Here is a 24,761-nt window from a genome sequence, read left to right on the forward strand (position 1 = left end):
GTAGGACTTTTATTAATAAATAAATGAGGAAACAGTTTCCCCAAGTACATAAAATTGGGATGACCTAAACGATAATGAAGTAACATGATTTCACTATCATTATTAACGTTGGAATGAAATATGGATGTACTAAGCAGATTTAAGCAAGACAAACTTGATACTGGAATACAGCCGGTGGTTGAGACTAGACTGACAGAGGGTTTGTTGAGAAGATAGAGACCACTGCGCAACTCAGCACTGACAATCATCCTCCCCGACTTCAAATCCTGAAATCCACAAACATATGGAAAAACCCAACACAATAACAATCATGAGTGAGTTTGCTAATAGAGATCAGATTACAATCCAAAGTAGGAACCTGAAACACAGAAGTGAGGAATAAATCTGGAGCAATGCAGACAGAACCAAGACCAGCAACTTTGGAGGCTGATCCATCAGCAATCCAAACAGTGAGGGTCGGATTACACGGCCGATAATCCATTAATAAGGAGATATCCCCGGTCATATGATCGAAGGCACCTGAGTCAACAATCTAAGGGCGAGAAGAGGTTGAATCCAAGACGAAAGCGGATGGAGAAATACCTTGATAGGTAACAAAGCCGGTGGCACCCGATGCCACACTAGTAGGCTAGACTGGTGACAGCTGACCGAGCATCTTTTGGAGAGCATGAATCTGTTCTTCGCTGAATGGGCTCGCTCCTGGAGAGGTTTGGCGGTGATGGTGGCAGCTGCCCGCTGATCCCGTTTGGGTTTCCCATTGGCGGGTTTGCCATGAATCCGCCAACACGTGTCCCGAGTCCCGAGTATGGCCACAACGGCGGCAGTAATCACACCAAGGGTGGCCCTGGCGTTGGCGGTTGTCTGTGGATAGGATTTGAGCAGCAAGTGTCGATCCGTCATGGGCTGTAGTGGACAAGGAAGCACCTAACATGACCTTTTGGCGACTCTCTTCGCGGCATATATCGGGGAAAACTTCTTGAATTCAAAATCCGTGAGCGAGTCTGGTCAAACTCAGATTTGAGGCTGAGAAGAAATTTGAAGGTGCGTTTCTGTTCTATGATTTGGCGAAATATGTCATAGTCTTCGGGACACTTCCAAGGGTACACCTTGAATAGATCTATTTGCTGTTAATACCGAGTAAGAGTGTTGAAGTATTGGGTGACGAAGAGTTCACCTTGACGAAAGTCATGAAGAGTGGTCTCAACAACAAATAGTTCGCTTGTATTGTCCGAATTAGAATAGGTCTCACGGGCAGCATCCCAGATTTCCTTAGCCGTTCCGTAAAGAAGAAAATTTTCGTCAATATCAAGTGCCATCAAGTTAACAAACCAGGTCATAACCATATTATTCTCGGATTTCCAAGTCTTGTATGACAGATCTATCGTCATCGGAGCTGGAGCATTACTAGTGAGGTAGTCATCTTTGTCTTTGCCGCATACAAACATCATGATTGACTGCGACCTTTGGAGGTAATTCTGGCCGGTGAGTTTGTGGCTGGTGATGAGGATAGAATTATTGTCTGAATTGCTAGACAATGGAGACCCAGCCGCAGAGGGATGGCTAGAAGTGACATCACTAGTGAAGGAGGAGTTGCAGGCATGACCGTACTTAGTCATTGGAGAGGAGAGGTGGCCAACAGAATGACCAGATATGCGGTTTCGCCGACGAGGAGCACGACTGGAACGGGCTGTGCTCGATCGCAGAAGAAGATCGGGACGCCTCGGACGCAGGATGCCTCAGACGCGGAAGAAGATTGGGACGCCTCGGACGCGGGACGCCTCAGACGCGGAAGAAGATCGAGATGCCTCGGATCGGGACGATCAGGACGCCTCGGACGCGGAAGAAGATTGGGAGAGAGGCGCGATTAGACGATCAGACGAGGAGCGACGCTCGGACACGGACGATCGGGGCAAGCGCAAACTAGAGCAGCGCTCGGTCAAAAACGATCGCGGGAGAGAAGGGCCGTGATCGAGCCGAGCAGGAGAAGCTTTCCTTTGATGGCTCTGATACCATGTGAATTTTGAATAATGTTTTTTCTCACTTGAATACAAAGATAATTCACCTATAAATAGGCAAGTACAAGAAATAGAAAGAGGAAAAAAATCTTCCTCTAATTAAGTAATTCTTATAATTATGGAATAAACATAAATACCTATAATTAAGGAATTACCCTTTATATACTATGACTAAATATAACAAGTACTAAATAAAATTAAAGTAAATAATAATGAACGTAATTCCACACTCCCCCTCAAGGTGGGTTGTACAGATTGTACATGCCCAACTTGTTGGTTAGCTCATCAAAACATGACTTTATATATATATATATATATATATATATATACATATATTAGTTATTTGCTTAATGAGAAATTAGAGAGTTCTTAAGAAAGTTTCTCCTAAATTATATATGGTATTAGAGCAAGGAAACTAATGCTAACACTTTTTTCAGTCATTAGAGCCTCTCCAACAGCGGATCTTTCCTATAGTCTCCGGAATTCCTCCAACAAACTTGCAGGCCTCATTGTTGGTTCCGACCCTCTCCTTGCAGCTCTGTCGGAGCCCTAAAGGTGTGACTCCATGTTCGATTCCTTTGTGCACCTCCTTCTATGTGCGACTCCAGATGTGACTCCAGGCGCAATCCCTTCATGCGACTACAAATGCGATAACCTCGCGCGTCTTCTTCCAGGCATCCTTCAGTTGGATTTAGTGGAAACACTAACCGGTCCGTCCTTGCATGCACAATTTCGACTGCTTCTCTGCAGGCTTCATTCGGATTTGATTTTCTCTCTGGTGGAAATTCTGTGTCTTCTGACAAATTGTTTCTCTTATGGAAATCCTGTGTCGGCGACATATAGTTTTCTTATCGAGCGGAAATTCTATTTCGACAGACAGTTTTTCTTTAGTGAAAATCCTCGACGAAGCTCCTAACGATGGCTCTTCATGAAGAACAAATGCGCTATGAAAGCAACTTCTTCCTTTTCAGAAGGTCACTTCTGAACATGAATCTAGGGTATTGGGTTTTACAACATCTGATATCTCTTCCTTCACCAATCACAAGGTAAATGATAACAATTTTCTTCAGTGGTCTCAATCATTCTATATGTACATCTGTGGTAATGAAAAAAATGATTATCTCAACGAGAAAAACCCTACACCAAAAATTACTGATCCTAAATATCGGACATGGAAGATTGAAGATTAGATGGTTATGTCATGATTTGTCAACTCTGTGTCTATGAAAGTTGGAGAAAATTTCCTTTTGTGTATAACAACAAAAAAATTTAGGATGTCGCAAGGGAAACCTATTCAAGTGCTGACAACACCTCTAAGTTGTTTGACATTGAAACTAGATTATATGACCTGCTACATAATGAGTTGAATTTTACTCATTACTTTAACATTCTAAATATTGACACCAATTAGATATGTATGAAACATCACATGGATGTGCTCACAAGACTGCTCTCTACAAAACCATTGTTGAGCAGAAAAGAACCTTCAAGTTCCTTCTAGGACTCAACAAAGAACTAAATGAAGTAAGAAGAAGAATTATGAGAACCAAACCTCTTCCCTCAATTTGTGAAGCCTTTATTGAAATACGAAGGGAACATAATATGAAGAAACTCATGATGACAGGTAAGTCCAATCCATTAAATGTTGACAACTCAACTATAAATCATCACAAGACAACAAATCAAAGAGGAGCAGACCATGATGTGAATATTTCATGAAGTTTGGTCGTCTGAAGAAGTGTTGAAAAATTTTGGAATGCTAGTAGATTGGAGGCCCAACAAAGTCAGTGGTGATTGGGAAAATCAGGCAAACACAACATCAAAGGAAGACAAGCCTCATGAACATATTACATTCAGTAAGGAACAACTTGAAGCTCTCCAAAGGCTTTCGACACAATATTCTGAGCCTTCTACAAGCCTTCAAGCACATCAAGGTAGCCTTCAATTACTCTTATTGCTCTAAACGGGAAGAATCGGCCTTGGGTAGTGGATTCTGGAGCATCTGTTCACATCACTAATGATATCATTGCTTTCCAGTAGTTCTATTCTTACAAGCATCATGCAGACTTTCATTTGTGGAAGGAAGAGGAAGTGTGAAAATCACAAAGAGCCTTATTTTTCAATTTGTGCTTTATAGTCCCAAACTTAAATACAAATTATTGTCTATTAGTAATTTATTTGTGAAATAATATGAGTTACTAAATTCTACTTTAATTTGTGTGAGTTTTATGTAATGGATTTATGGATCTAATCTTGTATCATAGACTTTATTTATGGATTTATGGATCTAATCTTGTATCATAGACTTTATCTGCTCACTAGGAATCTCACTTCAAAAGGACCATCCCATCGTTCATAGTCCTTTGAATCTAATTTTGCATCCAAGTCTTTTTCTCATGAGGTTCAAGTTATTTTATAGCATTTTCACCTTATAACATTTTCGCTTATGACATCCTAGCTTCTATTACATTGAAAAATTGTATCCCCATTTTTTTTATCAATAAGAGGTCTAGTTTTTTTTTAGTGTGAAACTTGCCAACTATTAAACATTACTTGACAATTGTACCCAAGCTTGAAATTCAAACCAATGCATCCCTTCTTGATGGCTCATGGTAATTTCTGGGTGCCCTCAAAAATAAGAAAAATATAAATGGGGCTAGGTGGTTTGTTATCTTCATTTATGAGCACACCAGAATCATTTGGATTTTTCTCATGAAGGAAAAATCTGAAACAACCAACATATTGGAAACCTTTCACAACACGATCCTCACTCAATTTTAAAGCAAAATTCAAATTCTTAGAACTGATAATGCAAAAAATTACTACGACTCCACTCTCGGCCATTATCTATTAAAAAATGACAGCATTCATATAAACTCTTTTGTTGTCATACCCAACAAAATGGTTTTGCTGGGAGAAAGAACAAATATCTCTTAGAAGTGGCTCGTTCAATTCTATTAACTAACAATGTACTCAAATATTCTTGGGGAATGCAATTCTCATATCCACTTGTCTCCCAAGTAAGATACGCAACAAAATGCTAAACTTTAAAAAAATCTCTCAACACATTCATAAAATTCTATCCCCATATTCAATCCTTCATCTTTAACCCACCACTAAAATTTTTTGGTTGCATCGCTTTTATTCATTTACATCAACCACATCAGACACCGAAATTGGTCCCGGGTCAATCTAATGTATCTTTGTGGGCTAATTCTTCAAACAAAATAGGTTTAAATTATACTCTCCAGAAACTAAAAAAATTTATAACTTCATCATGTCACCTTTCCCAAATCTAATATTCAGAGGGAGAGGTGGAGAGAATATCATATTTGGGGCATCTTTCAGGAACTTAAAGCTCGCCTCCCTTAGATCCCTTATGAACCCACTCTTGTCCCCATTATTACAAATCAATCTGAAAATGAACCTACTACTCTATTAAATCCTCCCACAGCTCTTACAAAGAACCAAAAACTCTGTGCGTACACTAGAAAGAAAAAACCCGGTGAGCATGTAATGAACAATATGCAAAAACATGAATGCAAATCACCGAATCAACTCTACACACCCCAAGTATTCACATAGATGTTGGCTCAATACATCATGAACACCAAGAGAAAGAAGGAGAAAAAGAATGCTCAAAACATCCAATAGAATAATTTGTGACCTATGAAAAATTATCTTCCTGTTACAAATTTTTTGTTTAGAACTTGGATAATATGCAGCCCAAATTCAATCATAGAGGCCTTATCTATTATTGCTATGAAAGAGGTTGTGGAAGAAGAGATTCTTGCCCTTGAAAAGAATGGAACCTGAATCATAACAATTCTGTCACTTGAAAAAAGAACTGTAGGACACAAATAGGCATTCACTATCAAATACAAAATAGATTGGAGCATAGAAATGTTTAAGACTAGAGTTGTGGCAAAAAGTTTCATTCAGTCTTATGGGATCAACTACCATGAGACATTTGCACTAGAGGCAAAACTAAACATAGTAAGAGTATTACTATCGTTGGCTGTCAACATGGACAGACATTTATATTAGCTAGACATAAAAAATGCATTTCTTAATGGAAAATTTGTGGAAGAAGTGTCTATAGAAATATCTCTAGGATTGAAGAACAACACTAATAATCAGATAGTGTGCAAACTAAAGAAATTGTTGTATGGGTTGAAATAATCTCTGAGAATATAGTTTTAAAGGTTCACCAAAAACTTCTTGCAAATCGGTTCCATCAGTGTCAGAATAATCTTTGTTTGTTAAATCAAATTACGAACGTATGATAGTCATCCTTATTGCAGATGTAAATGACATTATTCTTATAGGCAATGACGTAAGGGAACTTGAAATAATCAAAAAAATAATGACTTTAGCTTGAGATCAAATATTTTGGAACTTTAAGATACTTCTTCGGAATGGAAGTAGTGATGTTTAAAGAATACATTATCATATCTTAGATAAAATATATCTTTAAATTATTAAAGGAGATAGGAATGTTGGGATGTAAATCAATAAATACTCCTATAGGTCCCAATCGACGGGCATCAAAAGTAGAGGATAACAACCCGGTTGAAAAAGTTAGGTCTTAAAGACTTGCGAGAGTACTTATTTATTTGTCACATACAATACCTGGCATTGTTTTTTTTATGGGTGTAGTGAGCCAACATATGAATAATCCAAATGAAGATCATTTAGAAGCAACCTTTTGAATTTTGATGTACCTAATGATAACTCCAAGACATGGATAGATATTCAAGTAAACTGAAAATCTTGATATTGAGATCTACATCAATGTTAGTTGGGCAGGATAACTTACTGATTGAAGATCGACCATGGGTTAATGTTTATTTGTGTGGAGTAACCTTGTTACTTGGAGAAATAAAAAATCAAGCTTTTGTGTGGCAAGAAGCTGTGCAAATTTTTAGTATCGCGCCCTGATATTAGAAATTTGTGAGATGTGACTAAAAAAACTATTGTTGGAACTTTACATGGAGAACCAAAGCACTATTAAGATGTTCAATGATAATCAATCAACCATCGGGATTTCAAAGAATCTTGTACACTATGATCAAACGAAACATATAGAGATTGACAAACACTTCATCTCTGAGAAGGACAATGGGAGGGTTGTTCAACTAAGCCTCTCTTAACTCGGTATCAAATTGCTGACATTTTTACCAAGGTTCTTCATCGGTACCACTTTAGTGATCTCAACATTAAGTTTGAGATGTATGACATGCACAACCTAACTTGAGAGGGAGTGTTGATATACAAATTAGAAAACTGTGGGCCCGCTATTACGTTTGAGGGGAGAAATTTTTCTCCTGCAATTAAACCAAAAACCAATTAAATTCAATCCTTTACCCGCGCAGTAGAGTCAACATGGCCTATAACTTGATTATCAGTGTCTCAATCTTCTACACTGAAAGGGTAGAGTTGACAAGATCTTCATCTTGACAACTAGATATTTTATATACCAGTGATATGGTTGACAAATCCGGGCACAACAAAAATAAATTGACAAATGCCCAGAATAAGTGATGTAAGCTTGGTTCCCTAGTCGACTCCCACTAACAGGGTAAAACCTTGCAGGTCTTTGACATTTTAAATGATGAATTTACAAGAAAAAAGTAAATACTAAGAATATTCATGCTAACTAGTGTAGGCATTCATCATCTTGGTTTGCATGCCAATATTGCCAAGATCTCAAGATCAAATTGAAGTTATGAAGTTTAACCTCTTGAGCTGAAATCGTTAGATTGGCCACGCACAAATGAAATTGGATGTCAATCAACATAAATGAGTCAAGCCAAAATCGTGCTTGCTCCAACTCCTATAATGGGCATAATTACTGAATATTGTAAGCATTGTAGTTCCTTATCATTAATTATTAACTTGGGTGATTAATTGCTTATGCTAAATCACCAAGACACCTGTGCATTTCGTTACTCATGCATATTCATTAACTTGACTACCTGTAAACTCAATCAAATGTTAAGACACCAAATCAATTCAAATCAATCAAATCTTTTGGTTCTCCTTAAAGTTAGGGCTTCTAATCCTTCAATCAAAGTTAAGTTAAAAGCCAAGATAATTCAAATCTAGTTTAAATCACCACTTATCAGTAGGCTTCCTTTTTATGCGGTAAGGTTGCAAGACCCCCACCGAGCCTTCTTCAATAAATGTTGCAAGCCCCAGTCACATGATTGAGGTATAAAGCATTAAATTGCACTTTCATAACTTCAAATCAAGCTTGTGTAAAGATAATAAAATCTAACCTTACTTTTAAGCAAAACCCTTATCAATTACAAATTCCTTTAACCCTCGCCACCAAGTTGTGACATGAATAGGTTCAATATTGCTTAAATTTATAATACTAAAGTCCTCTACCTGTCTCTATTAAATTATCCAAAATTACCTTAAATTATCATTCTAAAATTCTCAGTTTTTATCTACCAAATAAGAATTGTCACCTTTAAGCTGACACAAAGTCATCTACAAACTACTGCACAAAAAGTTATCAAAATCCTGAATTCCTCATGTCGACTCCACACCAAATACGTTGAGTTTTGACCTAGGAGCTTTTTTATTAAGTATATGGGATCAATTTAACTCATATATCAATCAACCTCTTGCCTACTCAGGATAATCAGGGACAAATAATGATTATTAATCAAATTTCTTGGATGATGTGACCTTCCAAATCTCAATTTTTGGTAAATTGGATCCACCAGTTTGACCGTGGTTTCTTGACCAGGGTTGGCCATGTATCAATATCATGTTCCCTATATATAAAGCTAAATTCAACCAACTACATCAATGTCTTTAAACGAGGTATTCTCGAGTATCGCACTTGTGATGTAAATATTTATGCAGGCTTGCACCCATAGATATCTTAGTCTTCTAAATAAAATATTAACCTTGGATGATCCAAACTATTTTAGAGGAAGTATCCTGTACGTGCTGTAGTTGACCTTTGAAAACTCCATGCTTAGCTCCTTTCCCAATAATCCAAATTAGCTTGAAGGATATGAATCACATTACTGGCCGTTGAATGTTATTTAGAGCCAATAATGATCAAATATGAAGATCTAAAAGATGAGCTTTTTGGCAGAGTGGAAGGGTAGTTGGCAAAAAAGAGGGAGGCACGAGAAATTGCATGAAGCATGTACTTTAATGGAAGGGAGAGTCCTAGGCTTGTCAGATACAAGAACACCGTGCAATCACATAGGCATCATGTGGGCATAAATAGTGCTTTATGGAATAACAAGGATCAAATGGTGATCTCGTTTCTCTTTGTTTGATTCAAGGATGCCATTCATGCATGTGAGCGAGCAAGGAAATGCAATGAGGATGCAGATTGAGGTGTGGAGTTGTGCACGAGAACTGGCATGGGATGTGGGTGCCATGATGTATGTGACAATCACAATAAATGGGCCTAGAGTGGAGTTAAGGTTTGATGCTAAGATATATACAGAGTGGTCCATCAAGAAAGAATTCTATACAAGTGAGCTTAAGAGGCGAGGATAATGATGTGAAAATTTTAGATGAATGAATTTTTTAAAGGGAGCATGGGTTAGATAAAGAATAAAGCGTGGGAAGCCCAATAAGGTAGAGAATCCTCATTGATGTGGCCACAAGAAGTCTTTGATTTCACCTCATGTTCAAATTTGATCAAATTACATGACATGGCACCTATTTATAATAAGGTTATTGAAAAATCATAAAATTGTCTTCTGAACAAATGGAAAATAATAAACTATCCCTAATAAATTAATTGATTTAACATGTACTACAATAAAACTCAATACTGGTAGCATCTTGTAATATATAATTCAACACTTTATGAACATGCTTAGTGACGCGGAGCTTCCCACGAGTTCCATGATTCCACCCCCCTACAATGTTGCAATCCTAGCTACAATCCTGCTTGGAGCGGTCCTGCATGTAGTCGTCCGTGATTCCTGCAATGATGCCGCAGGATTTTTCGGCTCATACTAGTCCCGTAGAGTCGGTCGATAATTCCTCTTCATGTATTTCCCTCCTATTTAGAGTGGGTCCGCTCCTCTTTACACTAGGACTATATATTTATTATTTATGCATGTTTAGGGTAGTTTTGCATATCTATTTAAGATAGTCGTTGGCTGCCAGTGTTCCCCTTCTAGGGTTGTATCCGAAGGCAAGAAGGTGCTTTGGTTGTATCTCATTTGAGGTGGTGACATTCTCTAAGGGTTCGATTAGTGTTTCGGTTGTAGCTTGATCATGCGGGGATATTTATGCTTACCCAACCACTCTGCAACCTTTCCTGCCGCCCCCTCACTGCCGCAGTGCCCGGACAACCCTCCACTTCACTGCCCCGCGCTGTGTCAGCCCTCCACTTCACTGCCTCTCGCTGTACCAGCCCTCCACTTCACTGCTGCTGCTATCACAGGCCTTCCGCTTTGCTCTCAACGCTATTCCAAACCCTCCTTTTGCTGTCCCAGCCTATTTCAACCTCGCACCACCACTATTTGACCACCTATCTGATCTCTACCATCCCACAGATCGAGCCCTAGCTTGCATTTGTGTCGTGCTTGTTGTAATTTCCATTTCAAGCATGTTTGGTTGTAACAACCTACTTTTTTTAGCAATAATATTTACTTTTCCTATTGTGGTTTGGGTTAACTCCGGTATTACTTAGCTTGATATGGAGGATCTAAGGTGACGGTGGGGAAGCAAAGGCAGGGGGTTGTAAGGTGGAGAAGCTTGCTATCATATCTTTCTTAGGCCGCACATAAAAGTGGATAGACATTTCACGAGTATTGTTGTCTGCTTGAAGTTGACCTCCATCCAGCCCAAATACCACTGATTGGGGGTATGATGGCGTATAAGATGCTTGCTTATGGACATGCTAATCATATTGTCATTGTATTTTTTTAAGTTTCTTTACAATTTCACTGCTTATACTTTGTATTTTTTTCCTCTGTAACATTGCAAATTTAATCAGAACAAAATACTTTTTTTGTTGAAATCATTGAGTAGGAACTCACCGAACACATTCCAATTTTATACATATGGTATGCGGAAATGGAAATGGCAGCGTGTAAATCCAGCAGTAGTGGTGGGGAATTTGTGCAACGTGCATTGCATATACTGTCTTGCTTAGGTGGTAACCTCAAGTACAGTCCTTTTACAACCAAAACATCTGGTTTGGATATTTTGCGAGCACGACAAGGATTCAAAGAACAAGTTAAAAACTTACGTTCTGCATGGGCTCATGGTGATGTGAAGGAATCTTCAGTTGCTCTTATTCGCACAGCATCTTTGTTTGAGGTCTTAACCACCGGGTGCTCTGCTGGTATTCAAATTATGGAGGAAGCTTTCTCCATGGCACTTCCAGGTGAGTCATGGTTTACTTGCCGTAGAACGAAAATGTAGCAACCTATTTTCTTTGCTGCAGATCTCTTCATATGTCTATTATGGTTCATTGGAAAGCAAAAAGTTATTTGTCACCTCTTTATTATTTCTTTTTGGCGCTGCCTTTTTTATTTTACGTTTATGTTAGTCCCTTTTCTCAGCTATTTATTTGAATTGTTCCCAGGCCATCCTGAAGCACGTTTATCTTAATTCTAATCTCTCATCTATCCTCTTCCTGCCTTCCTCTTAAATCCTATTTGTGGAGTGTGAGGGAGAATTTGTTAAGAAAGTGCATTTATATGTGTTGGACTGCTGTTTTTTATTTTATTTTATTTACATACAAGACTCACATATCGATTATATCAACCATGAAAATTTTTTTTAACATCAGCGTTCAGCAGTCATGATTTTTATTGGTTGCATTTGCGGTCTTTAAACTATGAATTTTCACACTTCATTGATTGAGTTTAATTCATCACAACATAAAATTGTACTATAAATCCTAGATCTAAGACATCTTGCGTTAATGTGTTTGGCTTTTGGTGTTCCTGTTTTGCTGTTAAGCTAATGTTAAACTTTATTCTTTTTGAGAAGATTTACTTTGCTAGTTTTGTCCTTTCTCTTCCTTTGGCTTTCTGAAATAGTTCCTGCACTGCATGCGCAGAAGCCCATCACTTCTATCAGCCCCTAGAGTGGCTGAGTAAGGTTGAGAGGATAAAACTGCACAGCACTAAACGTAAGTGAGTTGCATGAGTCTAATAACCGGTAAAATAATAATAATAATAATAATAATAATAATAATAAAATAAAAATACTAATAATCGAATAGACAAGTATATCTTCAGTTTCAACTTAAGAGTAATATATCCTCATTCAAACCAAGTGAAATTGAGAGACTGAATGAGAGACAGAAGAAGAGTGTGTCCTAATGGATCGGTGGAGAAGAAGAGAGGAAAAAAGAATAAGAGAAGGAAGGAACGTTCGCATGCTAGACCTTAGCCGAGACAAGTAGAGAGGTCGAGAACGCACTTGGAGTTGGAAGCGTCGCCACCCTGTGCAAGTTCTTGCGGGAGATAAGGTCAAAGCCGAAGGAGAAGAAAGGGCTGCGATCTTTGTTTAGGAGAAGGTGAAGAGTTAAATGTCTTTATTGTGGGTTCGAGAGGAAGAAAAAGATAGGCAAGGAAGGCATGTCGTTTCGGGCCCTAGTCGTGCAAAGGAAGGGATGATGCGAGCTGCTACGTGCGTGGAGGAGAACCGTGCGAGCCTTAAACTGAAGTGAAACCTTCTTGTCAAGGAGAAGAAGCAGCTGAAGGAGCAGAAGAAGAAGCCGAGGGAGGAAGAAAGTATGTGTCTCTGTTGAGAGGAGGAGAAGCAAACCAAGAGCTTGAAGGAAATATATATATATATATATATATATGTTAGATGTTGTTGCAATAATAAAAGCTTTCAAGGAGTTGTGATAGATAGACAGGTTGAAGTGAGTAATTCTAATTCTAAATTTCAGTAATTTTTCTTATTTCTAAAATTATGTTTGATTTCATTTATTTTTTGTTCCACTGAGATTTAAATTATAATAAATTCTTCATATTTTTAGATAAGTAGATTATGCATGTTAAATAGTTGTATTTTTGTTTTCATAAGAAGAGTTTTAAGGCCAAATTATTTAAAGGAGCACGTAATTTAAGTGATTTATGGGAAGGAGCACCGATTAAATTTTTTTTTTTTAAATAAGCGGATCTCAGGGCACATATTAAATTAGTATGCACAGCCTTATGGGGCATCTCTTTATTATTTTTTAAATTTTATTAAAATGTCTTTGTTTTTAAACTTTGTTTAACTTTTTTTAAATTTAACTGATAATATATATATATATATATATATATATTAACTTAGTTTTTGTAATATGCATGTTAAAATCTCTATTTTTTATTTTTATTATAAATATTGTTATTATTAATATATTATATATGTATATTATTGTTATTTACAGAAACAAATTTATTAAAATTAATTTTCAATTAATAGTAAATATAATTGAAAAAATTAAATTAATTAACAAGATATAAAACTCGTAAAATTTATTTCATAATTAAATATTTTCATAATATAATATTTATAAAAAAAATACTGAAATAAAGCTATGACGAGATTTTGGAGCTATTGTGTAAAGATGAAGAATCAATATACATTGATTATATTGCATTTGATCAGTCAGGTCAGCATGATTTCGAAGTAGGGTCGTTTTCATGGAACAAATGTTAGAACGCTAGACCCTCGTCGATCAACTTCAGATGTCCTGCGTCGGTCTTATTAAAATATTTGCGGGACCCTCTAGCTATGCAAGACCCTCCGACTATGCAATACCATCAACATATGATGTTCCATAATTTGACTTGCAGTGGACAACCGTTACTGGTGGAGACTTAGATTTAAATTTTAAAACATTTGAATGTTTGGGTCCATGTCTCATGCAGGCATGAATTTCTGTATGCCACAACTTTATTCTCTGTCAAATCTCAACGAAGAAATTTTTTAGATGCCACAAGATGCTACGAATGACATGACTGAAAGCGATGATGCTGAAGAGGAATTTCAAGAACATCAGTTGTGGCACCGACCGCTGCGACAACCATCTCGATACACACCTGACTCAGGTGTTATTTCACCTCGACGTAGAAGATAATATTTTTTAGTAAATATTATGTTACAAAAATATTTAATTATGAAATAAATTTTACGAATGTTATATTTTGCCAGTTAATTTAACTTGTTCAATTTTATTTTCTTAATTAATTAAAAATCATTTTTAATAATTTATTTTTTGTAAGTAAACATTATATATATATATATAGTCTGTTCCTGATTTTCTGCCATCGCCGTTGGATACTGCAACTGCCCGCTTTCGCCAACGCCAGACGCCAACCGCTCCCGCTTTCGCCGCTGCCGAACGCCAACCACCGGCCTCCGTCCTATAGTCTTCTTGGGTTTTTTCTCAAATTTCTGCTATCTATTGCTATTCCATTGGCTTTTTCTTTGGTTTTTCTTCTTGTCTTTGTGGTTGATATTTCTGGTTGGTTGAATCAAGAATCTGATGGCTGATTCGAACCAGTTCTTTAACCAAATCAGCTCTTCAATTTTGATTTTTTGGTTGGTAAATCCATTTTTGTGGATGTTGTTGGTAATGGTGCGGTTAATTCTTCTTATTTGGATAAGTTAGTCTTTTCATGAATTTATCATGATGCCGCTGTAGGGAGAGGAGATTGTCAATTCATTAACAAAGTTGTAAAGAAAGGAGGGAAACCTGCTTTAATATTCTTCTTATTTGGATAAGTTAGTCTTTTCATAAATTTATCATGATGCTGCTGTAGGGAGAGGAGATTGTCAATTCATTAACAAAGTTGTAAAGAAAGGAAGGAAACCTGAGGAAACCTGCTTTAATATTTTGCTTTAATATTTTATGATCTTGAACTTTCTACTTTGGCTGATGTTCATAAATTTAACTTAATTGGAAAATTTCAGTTTGGACATCCAAAAATAGAAATTATAAGGAAATGCTTTGAAGATTTTAAACTTGTTGGAAGGTGGATGGTAGGCCTCTTTGATGGACGTCATATTATGATTCAACTAACCAAGGAGGAAGATTATGCTAATTTATTTTCTAAGAAGTTTGTTCTTATTGATGGATCATATATGAAGATTCTTAAATGGTCAACTGATTTTGATCCTAATAAAGACTCTCCTGTTGCACCCATTTGGTTTAAATTACCAAATCTTAAATTGCAGTTTTTTAATCATCAGGTTATTTTTGCAATTGGTACAGCCTTGGGAAGGCCTTTGAGCTTGATATGCCCACTTTTAATTTGACTAGACCTTCAATGGCAAGGATTTTGGTGGAAAGAGATGTTACGTTGAAGAGATTTGGCTTGGCTATGCCCATAATGGGTATTGGCAGCCAATTGTGTGGAACAAAGGCTTAATTATTGTCATCATTGTAAAATGTTTGGACATTTCATGGAAAAGTGTTTTCGGCTACCTCCTAATCTCAAATCTGTTGTAGTAACTGCTAAAAATGGTATGCTACATATAGTTGTTGGTAATGATTTTTTACGTCCTGCTCCATTAGTAATTGATATTGATCCTCCTAATAAATGCCCTTTACAAGTAGATGGCGCATCTGAGCATGGTCTTCAACAACTAGCTCAATTGGTTCCATTACAAGTTAATGTTGTTTCTTCTATTGTAATTCCTTCACATGTAGAAGAGGTTACTAAACAATGTCCTCAACAGTTATCTCATGTTGATAATAGTGGGAATTCTGATTCTCTTATTGTTGAACATGAAATTGTTGATGCTACTGCTGGTAAAACATATCAATCTGTTGGAACTCTTCTTGTCTACTAAATATCCTGATATTCAACACAATATACAAGAGCTTGTTACCTCAAATAATGATGCTATGGAGAAGACCATGAAAGAATTACATGATGACTGGATTGTGCAGAAAGCTAAAAAGAAAAAGTCTGTTGAATTTAAAAACCTTTCAGAAGAAAATATCATTGTGCAAAAAGGTTCTACATCATCTTCTTTCTCTAGAGTAACTAGAGGAGGGAGAGCTAACACCCATGATTGTGTTTTTGTGCTGGAATATTAGGGGGGTGGCAAATCCTGGCTCCCTTAATAGGCTTTTAAATTTGAACAGGGCTCACAAGTTCTGGGTATTTGTTCTTCTGGAACCTATGGTGAAGACTAATTTTATTAGATTTACTAAACATTTTTCTAATTACTGCTTCAAGGCGAATTGTTCAAATAAGATTTGGTTATTCTGTAGAAAAGAGTTGAATTTTACTGTTCTTCAAAATCATTCTCAGTTTCTTCATATTCAGTCTGAATTTGAGCAGTTTAATGGTTTTGCTACATTTATTTATGTTGGATGTTCTAATGAAGAAAAGATTGAGCTTTGGTCTCATCTACATTGTATAAGTCAAACTATGTCTAAAAGTTGGCTTGTTGGGGGCAATTTTAATTGTATTGCACATCCTAGTGAAAAAAAGGTAGGACGTAATCTTAATCTTCATAATATGATGAGGTTTACTACTAATATTCAGACTGCTAATCTTTATGATCTGGGATTTCAAGGAATTTCTTTTACTTGGAAAAGAGGATCCATTTATGAAAGGTTGGATAGATTTCTTGTAAATCAGCATTGGTTAGATATGTTCAATATTTCTAATGTTCATCATTTACCTAGAGTTGGTTTTGATCATACCCCATTACTCGATAAATTCTCTATCATCCCAGCTTTTAAATATTTTGCTTTTAAGTATTTAAATGTATGGTCTAATCATTCCAGCTGTAAAGAATTAGTGGAAACTGATTGGAATACTCCTCTTCCTAATTTTCATGGGGATCCTATGCAGAAGCTTTGGTTATTACAAAAGAGACTTTCTAAAAGTTTCAAGCACTGGAATTTGAATGTCTTTGGGGATCTTCATCAAAATGTTATTCAGGCTGAAAGAGATGTTGCTGATCTTGAGAAACAAATTGAAGAAGGCCAAGAATGCGATGACTTTCTAATGGAGGCTAATGAAAGATTGATTACTGCAATAAATCAGGAAGAACTGTATCTACAACAGAAAGCTTCAAATAATTGGTTTCTTCATGGAGATAGAAACTCTAAATTTTATCATGCAGTTATTTAATATAGAAGATCTCTTAATGCTATCCTTAAGATAAAAAATGATGCTAATATATGGCTTTCAGATCCTCAGGAAATTGCTGATAGTGTTGTTGATCATTTTCAAGGATTATTATCCTATCAAGGAACTACTTCTTGTTAACTTTCTTCTTTGTTCCCAATTGTTCATCGGATGAAGATGAAATTCGTGCAATTTTTTTTGCAATTGATAGTAATAAGACTACAGGACCAGATGGATATACTGCGAATTTCTATAAAAAATTCTGGGATATTATTAAAGTTGAAGTTCTTTTTGCAGTTCAAAGCTTCTTTTTTGGTAATGATTTACCTAATATTTTGTTGCTACAACTATTGTATTAATTCCTAAAGGTAAAAAGAAAAGTACCTTGCATGATTTTAGGCCTATTAGTTTGACCGGCACTTTCTCTAAAGCTATTAGCAAAATTATTGTTGTTAGATTGCAGTCTCTGTTGACTGATTTAATTACTGAGAATCAATCAGCTTTTGTCAAAGGAAGATGTATTAGTGATAATATTCTTCTAGCTCAAGAATTAATTACTGATATTGATAAATCTTGTAGAGGGTCTAATATCGTTTTCAAGTTAGATCTTACTAAAGCCTTTGATTCTATCAGTTGGACCTTCATTTTTTATGTATCATCTGCCAGAGGATTTCGAACTGATTTTTGCCATTTGATACTGAGATGGCTTAAATATGCTCAGTACAGTGTTATGGTTAATGGGAAGTGTCATGGTTTCTTTCAATCTGGAAGAGGTATAAAGCATGGTGACTCATTATCTCCATATATCTTCATTTTGGTTTTTTATTATTTATCTAGAATGTTAAATCATTCACACAAATTGCATCCTCATATTCAATACCAACACAGATCTAATTGCATGGTTAGTCATTTAGCCTATGCTGACGATGTTATTGTTTTCCCTAATGGAAGCAAAAATTCCATTAAATACTTGATGAAGATTTTGTTTGAATTTGAAGAAATTTTTGGTATGGCTTTTAATAAGGCTAAAGGTCAATTTTTACCAAGCTCAAAAGTTAGCACATATATCAGAATTTGGATTTCTGATTATACTAGATTTAAAGAAACTACCTATCCACTTAAGTATCTGGGTTTTCCTCTTATCAAAGGTAGAAGGAAACTTTCACATTATGATGATGTTGTGGAAAATGTTATTTCCAAAATTCATTGTTGGACTAATTCCTTCCTTTCTAATGGCGGGAGACTTACTCTTCTAAAAAGTGTGTTAACCACTTTTCCTCTTTATATTCTACAAATGATAAAGTTAAAGAAAAGTACTATGCTCTTTGTTATTTTTAACAAATTTTTATGGGAATGACAAAATAAATAGTTGCATTGGACCAATTGGGATAAAGTTTGTAAACCTATTGCAAGTGGAGGATTGGGTTTCAAGAGTTTTCCACAGTTGAGTTTTATGTTTTATTGTAAACAATGGGTTAAGCTTGGAATGATGAATTCTCTTTGGGCTAAATTTATGCATAGCAAATATTTTCAAGGTTTACATCCAACTCAAGTTCAACCCAAAGTTGGTGATTCAAAAAATTGGAAAGAACTTCTAAAAATCAGAGCACAAGCTGAAGATCTTTTTATATGGGAAGTTGGAGATGGTCAAATTCATTTCTGGTTTGATAATTGGTTATTTAATGGATCACTGAAAGATAGTTTCACTCAACATTCTAATATTGAAAAGGTTTCTGATTGCTGGAAGAATTATGCTTGGGATTCAACCAAGCTTAATGTCATTGTTAATAAGAAGACTCATAAAAAAATACTGGCCGTGACTTTGAATCCTTCGAAGAAAGACAGATTAATCACAAAAAATTCTCAATATCAAAGCTTATCTAAGTATATATACTCCTCATCTTTTAATTGGCCTACTACTGACTGGGGAGATCTGATATGGAATAAATTCATCACACCATTTGTCTTTTTTTGCTGGAAATTATTTCGAAAATTTTTACCTACGGATGATATATTAAAGCTTAAAGGTCTTAGAGGTCCTTCATGATGTCATTTATGTCACGGAGATGAGGAATCTATTAATCATCTATTTATTCATTGCTCTATAGCTCAAGATGTACGGACTTTTGTAATTCAGGCAACTACAAAATCTTTCACAGTTTTTCGCTGGATCAGCATTGAAGCTTGTTGGCAGGATTGGAAATCTTCAGCAGAATTTTATCTTCCTTTCATTATTTTTTGATTTATTTGGATGACTCGATATAATAGGATTCATCAGGATATACTTTCATCGGCTAATTGTATTGCTAAGAACTGCCTAGTCAATCCTAGTAAAATACAACCGTTGCTCCCTCATCATAATAAAACATCAATAGTTAAAAAATTTCAGTTAGTTCTTTGGAGGAAATCAGATTCTCCTTGGTTTAAAATTAATATAGATGAAAGTTACAGAATTTCAGCTGCGGGTATTGGAGGCGTATGTAGGGATTATAGAGGGCATTGCTCATGGTTCTTTTCATCACCTGTTTCTACTACTTCTACAATTGAAATCGAAGCATTGGTTGTCTGTTGGGGGATTAAAATTGCTATTCTGCATAATTATTCCTACATACATATAGAAATGGATTCATTGTCCTTGCTGCAGATTCTTATTGATTCTTACTCATAAAGCTGATATTCCTTGGTATCTTCAAATCTGAATTAACAAGATTCTAAATATTTCTTCTTCTTTATTCATTATTTGGAGTCATATCAATAGAGAGGGTAATCAACCAACAAATTGGTTAGCTAAGGAAGCTGCTTCTTCAAGGGAGATTATATGTAGTTCTTATCCTTCTTCTTTCTTTAGCTCCTTATTACATGGGGATTTACTTAACATCCCTCATGTTAGATGTACATCTTCTTTCTACCATTAATAATATTTGCTTTATAATATATATATATATATATATACTTATATTCATAGTAATAATATTTATAATAAATATATTTTTAATAAAATTAAAAAAAACAAAGAGATATTAATACATGTATTACAAAAGCTAAAGTTAATATATAAATTATTATATATAAAAGTAAAACAAAGTTAAAGAAAACAAAGAGATTTTAATAAAATTAAAAAAAATAGAGATACGCGCACATTCTAATTTAATGTGTCCCTGGTGGGGGCGCATCCGCTCCATTTAAAAGTTTTCTCAATCGGTGTTTCTTCACCTAAATCACTTAAATTACGCGCTCCTTTATGTAATTTGGCCGAGCTTTAATGATTCCATGGCATATAAATTCTAGTATATATGCATTTATCAATTTATTTCATTACCATCATATTTAGTAAATTTACGTTTTATTGGTAGATAAATATAAGTCGTCTCATGAGTTGTTTCATAAAAATGTATGATATGAAGAATGAAGTTATGTATCTATGAATGTTTGTATGTGCATATTAAGAGGAGTTCACCACATTATGATATATGCAGAGGACTCCAGTATACCAACACGCGTAGATATTATCATGTCACTCCAGACAATTGTGTTATTTATATCGCTAACCGCTGTGCTGATGAGGGAATATTAACTAGGGGCGAATAGACACTTTTTTACCTCAGACGATCGTGTAAATTAAATCATGAATAGTTCTGCCAACATAATAAAATTAGCAGGGGTATGTAGGCTATGTTTTGATGATGCTTCTAAGACAAATGTAAATGTTAAATGTATAAAGTAAAAGTCAAAGTTAATGCATATTGAAGTTTAAATTATTTCTATTAAATGCCTTGAATACATACATTATATTATTATAAATTTTTTATATAAATATGAAAGACTATCATTGTATTACTATAATTTAGAAGTGTGATTGCTTATGGATTGTCTTTAGATAACTCATTATATTATTTTAACATTTTTCAGGTTTTAAGCTTTTTAATAAGATGAATAGAAGATGAGCTAATGTTTATAAAAGGCGAGAAAAGTGACCGGAAAAGTAAAAATTCTACGTAATTAAATTACTTTCTTTAGTCGCTCTTTCATGAATATTTTAATATTAAATTGTTATTGATAGAAATAAAATAACGGAGAATTTATTTCCACCGCTCGACCGTCCGTTTTCATCTTAGTTAATTTCAAACCTTTGGTTGGGCCATGACAATGAGTTTAGTTTTTTGTCGATAAACTTTTTTTGTCATGGCTCTTAACTTTCTATATATCTCCACGTTTGCTATGATTTAACAAAGCATGCATGTCCTTCATTTTTATAACATCGCAACATAGTATGAAAAAATGATAGTGGCTCCATGAATATTTGAACTTTAAATTGTTCATGATAGAAATAAAATAACATAGAATTTATTTTCACCGCCCGACCATTCGTTTCGTTTTAGTTAATTCAAAGCCTCGGGCTTGGTTGTGAGAATGAGTTTCTTTTTTTGTTAATAAACTTCTTTTGTGAACCTTGACTTTCCATGCATGTCCTTCATTTTTATTACATCGCAACATAGTGTGAAAAAATGATCCATTTTGAGTTGTTTGATTTGATTTTACCGTCTTAAAATCATTTCTGATTATTGTTACATGCCTTCAGAAAGAAGAAGTCATAATTTGCAACTTGAATCTTTGTGGATGCATTACTTGGCAACACTTCAACAGTATGTCAAGCAGTTGAAGTTTCCAAAAGTGTGGGAAGTTGTAACACAGAGCTTGCGAATGTATCCTTACAATCCAAAAAGTTATAGTACCTTGGTGCAAGTCAGTTCCTTTTTCACTGCCCGGCACAAAATTCGACAGTTATTTGATGAATATATGCAAAGGTAGAATTATATAAAACTTTTTATTTACTTTTCTGTAATGTATTTGAGTAAATGGTTTTAGAGCAATGTTTAAATTGTCTCAATTGCGACATGGAGTTCATGGGTTCCAATCACCAAACAACTCTATAATAAAGCTAAATGTAAGACTCCTTCAAAACCCCGCGCTGGCTGGAGCTTTACCACACACTTTTTTTTGTTAGAATGCTTTTATATGTTTTTTTTATGCTACATTCAACAAATTTCAAAAAAATGAAAATTTGTGTAGATCTTTTATTGTGATTTTAAAGTAAAGCTTCACCTCAATTTAGTAAGTATACATGTTTTAGGTTTCATGTGCGTGCTATAAATGCTCCAACAATTTCATAAATAAAAAATCTATCAATATCACTCTGGTAAACTAAATGCTTATATTAATTAATTTGCAGAATTTAAAGAAAAGAAAAAAAAATACAAAATGCATTAAAGCACGGTCCTTTTCTTCCCCACAAATCCAAACGCACGCACACCGCATAGGCAAGGCCTTCCAGGATCTTTTGGTTGAAAGGAAAAACTCTCAACCACTCTCAACCACTAGGAACAGATGAAGTGTGATTTGGTTGAGCTGGAAGAACACATAACAGTTTGCTATCTTGGGGACCTGAAGCTTGCTATTAGCAATGTGGTGCAACTTCAGCCTTATTGGTCATTTGGGGATGTCCAAATCTTAGCATTGAAAATGTAAATGTAGCAGAAACAGAGCAAACAACTATTACTAGTCAGGCAACCACCCACAGTTAGAGAAATCAGCAAGAGCACGCCGCAAGGAGTCGAGAAAACTGGTTCAGATAAGGATAGAGCTACCCTCACTGAGAAAAAGCCTGAGAACAGTAGCATAGCGGCTATTGTCCCTGCCAAAAAAATGGTTCATATGCCACGAATTTGGGCATAGTCTTAAGTTGTCCGACGAGCCGAGTTTTCTTTTACGGAGCATAGCGCCATGGAGTATTTTAGCGATGAGGAGACTGTTGAGGAACAGAGGGAGGTGTATCATATTCCACTTGATGAAGGAGAGATACTCGTGGTTCGATAGGTCCTATAGATCGAGGATATGAAGGATTCACAGTGGCTTCGTCACAATATATTCTACACCCATTGCACCGTGAATGAGAAGGTATGTAGTGTCATGATTGATGAAGGGAGCAGTAAGAACGTGGAGTCCATATAGATGTTGGAGAAGTTGGACCTCGACGTAGAGGCATTCCCAGTCATATTCTCTGGCGTGGCTAAAGAAGGAAAACAGGTCAGCATTGACTGGAGATGCCTAGTGGAGTTTTTAATTGAGGGCTAGCTACAAGATCAGGTGTGATGCGACGTGTTTCCTATGGATATTTGCCACCTTTTTAAGGGAGACCGTGACAAATTTACAGTAGGATTCAACGCGACAGATTTAGAAACAATTATTCATTTACTAAGGATGGAAGTCACATAGTATTTCTCCTATCGGTGGAACAAGAGATCACATGCGCCCTTTTCACCAGGGCAACATCAGTGGGACCGGTTTTTGTGATGATAGAGGATTCTAGGACCGAGACAAACTCTAGACACTAGACAGTCTCGATAGAGAGCATTTCGGGATAACATGGCCGATATCTTATCTCCATGGTCACCACCGTTCGAGGAGGTTCAGGTTACCCTCACTTCAGATCAAATTGAGTCGACCGTGGACTAGTTTGGGAGTATTCAACAACATAGGCGAGACACGTAGACTCAATTCATCTTAGTAGTGAACCCTCAGGAGAACGGATCGATATAGATGTATGCTCGCAAGTGGAGAAAATTCTCAAGTGTTTTAGGAGATAGTACAACAGATAGTGGGATCCAGGTGCTACTAGGATTGCTGACAAAAGTTAGAAGTTTCGACAAATGAAGTCAAAGCTCCCCCAACCCTAGCAGACTAACGCAGGGTTCTCCTGAATCAGTTGCTGAACCACTGAACTGATTCAGGAAGTGAGGGAGCCAAAGGGGGAGAGGGGGAGGGAGGGGGGGAGGGGGTTCCAATTGTTTGAGTTAGGGTTGCGCTCAAGTGCTCTTAGTTATCTACTATTATAAATATATTATATTTTTTTTTGTTTAGGGTTGGTTTTTGCTGAGTGTATTTGTCAGGACAATCGCCAACATACCTTTTTCTCTTCTAGGGTTGTATTCGACGCGAGAATGAGCTTCGGTGATATCTCATTTCGATGTGGTGTTTCCCCCTCCTTATTCATCTTTTATTGCTACCATCTTCCGACCTTCCCTTCCCGACTACCAATCAACCACTATAATCCCCTCTGCCATCTTACTGCGGTGCCATCAAATCCTCCCTACCCTTCCAGGGTTGCTGTCTTGCCAGCCAGCAATTCCGCCCTGTCTTCTTACACATCCGACCCAGTCGCACCTACAGAAGGTTACTCCCTTTCCCGCTACAGTCAAGGCCTACCAACCTTTCCCTGCCATTAGCCGCAAGACCAAGCTCCCTCTCACCCGCTGTTGCCACCTCCTCTCTCACATCTCCAGCTGCCTTGCCAGCCTTCCACTCCTTCCAGGGCTACCGCCAAAAGCCTTACAGCACCCTGAAGGCTACTGCAACCATTTCTTTGCCTCCCCCTTGCAGCACAAGCCATCTTCCAACCACCCAACTATCACCACCACGTCTTACTGGATGACCGCGACTTTATATATGCTTAAAAATATAAGATAAATATGGACGTAATAAATATTCAATAATTGTAAAGTCACATTTATCAACGTAAGTATACGTATCGCTCAAGTAATATAAGGCTCTAATGGAGTCCTAGATATCGATCCCACAGGGAGTAAGATTAGAA

The 24,761-nt window shown here is 36.3% G+C and overlaps 1 protein-coding gene across 2 annotated transcripts in view; it reads left to right on the plus strand.

Moving 5' to 3' along the window:
- Positions 1–24,761, plus strand: part of LOC110019463 (protein NRDE2 homolog) — a 57,741-nt gene that overhangs the window by 29,232 nt on the left and 3,748 nt on the right. For both annotated transcript variants that reach the window (XM_020717126.1, XM_020717127.1), the window contains exons 8-9: positions 11,040–11,397; positions 21,690–21,915. In XM_020717126.1, the coding sequence (XP_020572785.1) occupies positions 11,040–11,397; positions 21,690–21,915 (584 nt within the window). The remainder of the gene's footprint in view (positions 1–11,039; positions 11,398–21,689; positions 21,916–24,761) is intronic.

Source organism: Phalaenopsis equestris, unplaced genomic scaffold (genome assembly GCF_001263595.1).
Source record: "Phalaenopsis equestris unplaced genomic scaffold, ASM126359v1 Scaffold000057, whole genome shotgun sequence".
In the NCBI taxonomy this organism is placed as follows: Eukaryota; Viridiplantae; Streptophyta; class Magnoliopsida; order Asparagales; family Orchidaceae; genus Phalaenopsis; species Phalaenopsis equestris.